At 44.8% G+C, this 7,379-nt stretch overlaps 1 protein-coding gene across 2 annotated transcripts; it reads right to left on the bottom strand.

The window, feature by feature from the left end:
• Positions 1-590: 590 nt before the first annotated feature.
• Positions 591-3,146, bottom strand: LOC132840358 (uncharacterized). Of its 2 annotated transcripts, none has more exons than XM_060861929.1 (5): positions 3,017-3,146; positions 2,181-2,543; positions 1,663-1,917; positions 1,453-1,540; positions 591-1,356 (listed from the first exon to the last, which is right to left on the bottom strand). In XM_060861929.1, exons 1-5 carry the CDS (start codon positions 3,057-3,059, stop codon positions 1,275-1,277), a joined length of 831 nt encoding a protein of 276 aa, XP_060717912.1. In that variant the 5' UTR covers positions 3,060-3,146; the 3' UTR covers positions 591-1,274. The 2 variants fall into 2 exon arrangements, with proteins under 2 accessions (XP_060717912.1, XP_060717911.1); XM_060861928.1 differs by having other exon boundaries at positions 1,453-1,555.
• Positions 3,147-7,379: the final 4,233 nt, after the last annotated feature.

Raw genomic sequence — 7,379 nt, forward strand, 5'->3', positions numbered from 1 at the left:
ACATTGTGTACATTAACAAAGTGCAGTCTGATTTTTTTCGTCCCCAGTGAACTCAAAGGCTGACAGTGAAGCTCTTAAATCTAGAATAACAGAAGCACATTGGAACAAAACCTCCTGCAATTCCCCCTTGATGGAGTATTGAACATCACTTCCAGAACACATCACTTCTGCTCTGTTAATAAATAAAGAGAGGAAATCTAAAGAGAAAGGAACTGGACTTAGGAAACAATGTCCTGTTACAACATCACTGAGAAATAACAGAAATAACCCCTGTGGCTTGAGAGAGCTTTTCTCATGCCGCAGGAGTTATTTCTAGACCGGTCTCTCATTTGAAGCTCATGTAGATAATATCACAAGTGTAACCTTCTTTCATCATTTACATTAATACACAAAGATTCATTAAGCAGTAAGAGATCATAAACCTGAAGCTCATCATCAATCCAACCTTCCACCTCAACACCGTTGAGTTCCGGCTCCTGATTGGTCAGAAGGTGTACTGATTCTGATACCGTATCGTTTCTATAGTAACAGCTCATTAACAGGAACAGAAAACAATTAATAAACATGTATTAATAGTCGATACGACAAAGTTTTCTGTGAGGTGAAGTTTATTTAATCTTCAGGACAGAGGAGTTTACACTGGTTTGTAGTTTCAAAAATTAACATCAAGAGAGAGAAAAAAAAGACAGACTTGTAAAGGAAGGAATATTTATAGCTGCTGTAACGTACAGGAGAACAGAAAGGAACTGGATTTGTGGATGTTACATGATATAAAATGTAATTAAAAGAATATAATGTGTCATTCTTTATTATTTATATAATACAAATGGGAAAATTGCTGTGGTGTGAGAGGAATAACACACACACACACACACACACATACGCACACACACACATACACACACACAAACACACACAAACACACACACACAAACACACACACAAAAACACACACATACACAAACACAAACACACACAACACACACACACAAACACACAAACACACACTACATACACACACACATACACACACACATACATACATACACACACATACACACACACATACATACACACGCACACACACACACACACAAAAACACACACACACAAACACACACACAGACACACACACACAGTTGGTTTATTAATTCATTATGACTTTGTGAAATCGCTCTAGAGATATAAGGAGTTCAGATCCTTTAGCTTTTTGCTCTCAGGTGAAGTTCACATGCAGAAGTGTGTACTGAAGTAGGTGAGGTGTGAAGATGTGATCAGTTCATGGTGAATGTATTGTACTGTACTGTGGTGTAGATGTCTGAATCGTCCTCCATCAGCGGCTCAGTGTGGACGTGTCTGTAATCACACACAAACAGACACAAAACTCACACTGTTCATAATAATAATAATAATAATAATAATAATAATAATAATAATAATAATTTTTTTTACCTCCTGCTGAAAATCACAACAACCAAAATCAGTCCAGCTGTCACCACAACAACCATCCAGAAGATCCATGAATTAGAACTTTCTGAATCTTCGAGGATTTCATCTGTTCAACAGAAAGAACATTAGTGAACATTTAAATATTGAAGTCAATACAAGTTTATTTTTTCCTGCACTAATAATTTTACACATGTTGTGAGCAGATGGACTCACCCTCCACGTGAAGGCTGATGGTTTCAGATCTTGACGTCTCACCGGTTCCCCAAGTGCAGGTGTAATCCCCAGAATCCCTCACAGTTAGAGCAGGAAAGTGAAGAACGGGTCCTGATGTATTTAAACGCTGGTTGTTCTTAGACCACACAAACTGTGAGGAAGTGTGTGTGCAGTTCACATCACACATCAGATTTAAGGAGTCTCCTTGTTTAAGGGTTCCGTTTCCACTGAGTCTGATTAGTGACACCTTTAAATCTTTTTCAGAGAGCAGGAAAGACTCCACGTCAGTGACTCAGGATTTCTCACACAGATAAAAATCTAGTTATTTAATAATAAACATCAGCTACAGGAGATTTCTTCATCAAATTAAAACTAGACTCAAATTTACTTTCACACTTCACTTCACTTCACTTCACTTCAAATGTCCTCAAAATCATGTACTTTATTCCTTTAGTTCAGGAAAGAAAATGATGCAGATAATAAATCATTTGGATCTTAATTTAATAATTAATATTTACCTGTAACTTGTAGAGTCGCTCCAAGATCTCCTGTCCATTTACCATCGGTCACATTAGTAATAAATCTGAATCTGTAAACTCCAGAATAACTGAACTGTACATTGTGGATTAATAAAGTACAGTCTGATTTGTCGTCTCCAGTGAACTCAAAGTCTGACTTGGTGTTTAATGAGCTGTCGTAAACATACGGTGGGTTTTCACACAAATCTGTGTTTAAGTTCCTTGAGCACCAAAGCTTTTGTTTCACCTGATGATCTTGTGGATAATAATAACTACATTTAATGGAGACACTGAATCCTCTCACAGCACAGATCAGTTTATCAGGATAGTTCACAACCCATTTACTGTACTGAGTGAAAACACCTGAAAAATCAGCACAGATGAAAAAATTATTGCTGTAAATCTTCATATCACTGTCCCTGTTCATATACTGACAAACATCATACCATCAATAGTGTCACTACAAATATTTAATAAATATTAAATGTACGTTAATGTAACATGTTCCACAGACTTAATAGTTATAATACATTATAATACATTAATAATGAGTTATAATGAATTCAAAACACATTTTCTATAAAGTTCTATAAAGGTCTATAATGATCTATGAGCACATTCAGTTAGTTCATAAGTAGACTTTTTTCTCATTAGAGCTCTATTAAATCTCTCAGTGTCTGTAATTAAACACAGTAAAGCTACTGCTTACTTGTGTTGTACCACTTTAATAGTATTTTATGTGTTTCTTGTGTATAAGCCAATGAGTCAATGGATGAACAGTAACAATCAAATATCTGAAGAATAATTCTTTGTAGGAGTGAAATGATGTTTCATACCAGACAGTGTAAGAAGAACCGTAGCCAAGTGCAGCATCTTCATCTCAGAAAGAACTCAGCTTTGTGTTGCTGAAATATAGTTTATTTTCTAAAGATTATTTCCTGAATTACACACACACATACACACACATACACACACAGACACTCACACACATACATACACACACACACACACACACACACATTCACACACACACAGACACACCCACACACGCTCACACACACACGCTCACACATGCACGCACACACACACACTTGTGAAATGTGAGATTGCACTTCCTTTATTGTGTAAAATTTCTGCTTCTCTTCACAAAATAGTTCTAAATAAGGAATATGGTACAGAATAAAGTAAACAATAAAACACGTGCTGCTTTTACAGTAAAACTGTTTCTGTTTCTGTTGAGATACAAAATAAAAAAGAACAGAATCAGACTTTAGATTTCTGGTCATCTCTGAACATTAAGTCAAATCGAGTTTTTCCTGTTATGGTATTTTTTATGCTCGCGCACACACAAGCACACACACACACACACACACACACACACACACACACACACACACACACACACACACACGCGCGCTCGCGCACACACAAACACACACACATATGAAAAATTCATAAATCTTAATGAAATGAAATTCTAAATGAAACTTTCACCACTTCGTTTGGAGACAAATCAGTGATTTTGCTTTTAAAACTTTCACTTTATTTATTCTGTAATTAAAGCGTCACACCCTCCAGTTCCACCTGGTCGGTTTTGGCTCCACCCCATTAAGCGTTACTATGACAACGATCCCAACACACGGAAGCTGAACACATTTAAATCACAGGTAAATCTGCTCTAAACTAAACTAATCATTAATATTATAAACGTCGGATTCACTTATGATTAAGTTTTTATTCGGGTTAAAATGTAAAAAAAGTAAACGTAGTAAAGCAACTTGTTGTTGAGCTTTAATGATGTGCTTCAACTAAACAGGTTTGGGGAATCAGTTAAAGTCACTGCCTGTGATTTATTGTCCTTTGTTTTATAGACTTAGGTCTGGACACCATGCCAAAATTTCGTGCTCTTTTTATTTTGTTTGACTGTAAAAAGAATACAAAAAAAGAGCAAATACACAATTTAGCATCGCGTACAAACCTTTTAATAGTAATTTGTATGATTTATAACAACCTCAACAAATAGTATTTTATCTAGATTTATAAATATAATTATTATTTATATAATTAATACTTATTAATTGTAATGCGGAGGCGGCATACGGCTGTGGATCCATGTGCAGCAGAAAGTGTTTAATAGAAAACACTGACAGAGTCGTACAGGCAGAGATCAGAACGGGCAAACAGTAATAAGAGACGGAAGGCAGAATCGGAATCAGGGACAGGCACTAAGGTCGGGGCAGGCGGCAAACAATCAGAAGTATCGAGAGGCAAAACAGAACAGAAAACCAAAGAATCGAACACGGGAAACGCTCAGAATCACTGTACAAAGACAAGTCGAGACCTCGCACAGGTAAGCAGTTCTGGCGTGAATATATATGAATGGTAGATGAGAAACAGCTGGTGCGGTAATCAGGAAGAACGGTGGCTGATGGGAAGTGTAGTCCGGAAGCGCGCTAGTATTCTGGGGACGCGTCTCTATGGCGACGCTCGTCCGGCGGCTCGTTACACATGACAGAGCCCCCCTCCTGCGAGCGGCTCCTGACGCGAGGATGGACCCTACGCCGGGGCCGGCCCCGAGGACGGGGTGCCGGCCTCCCTGGGTACCGCTGGTGAAATTCGGCCGTGAGCGACGGATCCAGGATGTCCCCCGCCTTCACCCATGAGCGCTCCTCCGGGCCGAAGCCCTCCCAGTCGACCAGGTATTCCAAGAGGCCCCGCCGACGTCTGGAGTCGAGCAGCTCGCGAACTAGGTAGGACTCCTCGCCGTCGATCATCAGCGGCGGTGGCGCGGGCAGATCCGCGGGAGGATCCGGACCTCTTCTCGGCTCGTCGGCCGGTTTCAGTAGCGAAACGTGGAAGGTCGGGGAAATGCGGTAGGCGGCAGGCAGTGAGAGGCGGTACGAGACGGGGTTAATGCGCCTGAGGATTCGGAACGGACCCACGTACCGGGGACTGAGCTTGCGGCAGGGTAGGCGGAGACGGATGTCGCGAGTCGAAAGCCAAACCCACTGGCCGGGTTGGTACTCGGGATGTGTTCTGCGGTGTTTGTCCGCCTGGGTTTTCTGCACCCTGACGGCTCTCCGTAGCTGCCGGTGAGCCTTGGTCCACGTCTCCCCGCTCCGATGAAACCAGTCATCAACGGCCGGCAGGTCAGTGGGCGTGTCGGACCAGGGGAATAAGGGAGGCTGGAAGCCGAGGACGCACTGAAAGGGTGTCAGGCCCGTGGCGGGCTTGATGAGAGAGTTCTGAGCGTATTCGGCCCACATCAGGTACCGGCTCCACTCGTTCTGGTTGTGGTGACAATACGTGCGGAGAAAGCGGATGATTTCCTGGTTGAGGCGTTCCGTCTGACCATTGGACTGTGGGTGGTACCCCGAAGTGAGACTGATATTGACGTTTAACCGTCTGAAGAAGGCTTTCCAGACCCGTGAGGTAAACTGAGGGCCTCTGTCCGAGACGATGTCTTCTGGAAGACCATAAAAGCGGAAAACGTGGTTGCAGAGCATCTCCGCAGTTTCGAAGGCGGAGGGAAGCTTGGTCAATGGGATCAGTCGGCAGGCTTTCGAGAATCGATCGATCACGGTCAGAATGGTGGTGTAGTTGTCGGATCGAGGCAGATCTGTGATAAAGTCCAATGTTATGCCGGGGTGCCCGGAGGCTGGGCTCGCGTGCAGCAGGTTGAGGAGCGGAGCGCGCAGGTGGTCCGGTACGAACGTTTTCCCGGTGGGACATTCGCTCGGAGGCTGTGTTTGGGCGTTGGCGCTGGCGATCTCGGTCATGATGTCCCACTGGATGGGTGCTATGATGCGAGTCTCAGGAAGGATCGGCTCGGGGGGCGTGTGCGAGTCCGGTTCCCGGTGAATGCGTGACAAGGCGTCGGCTTTGATGTTCTTGCTCCCTGGTCTGTACGTCACGGTGAATTGGAACCGAGTAAAGAACATGGTCCATCGAGCTTGGCGTGGGTTCATGCGTTTGGCGGAACGTAGGTACTCCAGATTACGGTGATCGGTGAGAACGGTAAAAGGATGCCGTGCGCCCTCCAACCAATGCCGCCACTCCTCCAGTGCTGCTTTCATGGCTAGGAGTTCACGATCTCCTACGTCGTAGTTCCGTTCTGCCGGGGATAGTTTGCGGGAGAAATAGGCACATGGAAACATTTTATCGGCGAGTCCCTGTCGTTGAGAGAGAACAGCGCCGATTCCTGTGTTGGAGGCGTCCACCTCGACGATGAATGGTCGGTTCGGGTCAGGGTGGTGGAGGATCGGGGCTGTGGTGAAGCTCTCCTTTAGTTGGTTGAACGCCTTGTGCGCCTCTGGCGACCAGGTGAGCTGAGTCGAAGCCTGTCGTGTCATCGAGGTGAGGGGCGCAGCGATGATGCTGAAGCCACGAATAAAGCGACGATAGAAGTTCGCGAACCCCAGGAAGCGTTGTAGCTCTTTGACGGTCCGTGGTTTGGGCCATCGTAGCACTGCTTGCACCTTCGTGTCATCCATAGCGACTCCGTCTGCTGAAATGACGTACCCAAGGAAAGATGTCGCGGTTTGATGAAACTCGCACTTCTCTGTTTTGGCGTATAAACGATGCTGGATGAGGCGTTGCAGCACCGCCCTCACGTGTTGGATGTGTTCCTCTTTGCTCTCTGAATAGACGAGAATGTCGTCGATGTAGACGATCACGCAGCGGTCGAGCATATCCCGGAACACATCGTTTATGAAAGACTGAAAGACCGCTGGGCTGTTCGCTAGGCCGAACGGCATGACCGAATATTCGTAGTGGCCGGATTGAGTCGAGAAGGCAGTTTTCCACTCATCTCCTGGTCTGATGCGGATGAGGTTGTATGCGCAGCGGAGGTCAAGCTTCGTGAAGTACCGCGCGCGGCGGAGTTGCTCTAAAGCTGACGGCACGAGCGGCAGAGGGTACCGGAACTTCACAGTGAGGTCGTTGAGGGCTCGGTAGTCAATGCACGGGCGAAGCCCCCCGTCCTTCTTCTTGACAAAGAAGAACCCCGACGATGCCGGTGACACGGAAGGACGAATGAACCCCTTCTTGAGTTCTTCCTGGATATAAACATTCATGGCCGTGGACTCCGTCTGTGAGAGTGGGAAGATTCTCCCTCTAGGCGGTGTTACCCCGGGTAGCAGGTCAATGGCGCAGTCACAGGCGCGATGAGGAGGTAGTTCCGTGGCCTTGGCCTTACTG

The sequence above is a fragment of the Tachysurus vachellii genome, chromosome 25 (assembly GCF_030014155.1).
Source record: "Tachysurus vachellii isolate PV-2020 chromosome 25, HZAU_Pvac_v1, whole genome shotgun sequence".
In the NCBI taxonomy this organism is placed as follows: domain Eukaryota; kingdom Metazoa; phylum Chordata; class Actinopteri; order Siluriformes; family Bagridae; genus Tachysurus; species Tachysurus vachellii.

What these genes read in the sequence shown, in the direction of transcription:
- LOC132840358 (XM_060861928.1), bottom strand. Translation starts at nt 3,059, where the DNA reads ATGAAGATGCTGCACTTGGCTACGGTTCTTCTTACACTGTCTG. An exon ending in GGTTCTTCTTACACTGTCTG is followed by an intron (nt 2,544 to 3,016) that starts GTATGAAACATC and finishes CTGATTTTTCAG; the next exon opens with GTGTTTTCACTCAGTACAGT. An exon ending in AGCGACTCTACAAGTTACAG is followed by an intron (nt 1,918 to 2,180) that starts GTAAATATTAAT and finishes TCTCTGAAAAAG; the next exon opens with ATTTAAAGGTGTCACTAATC.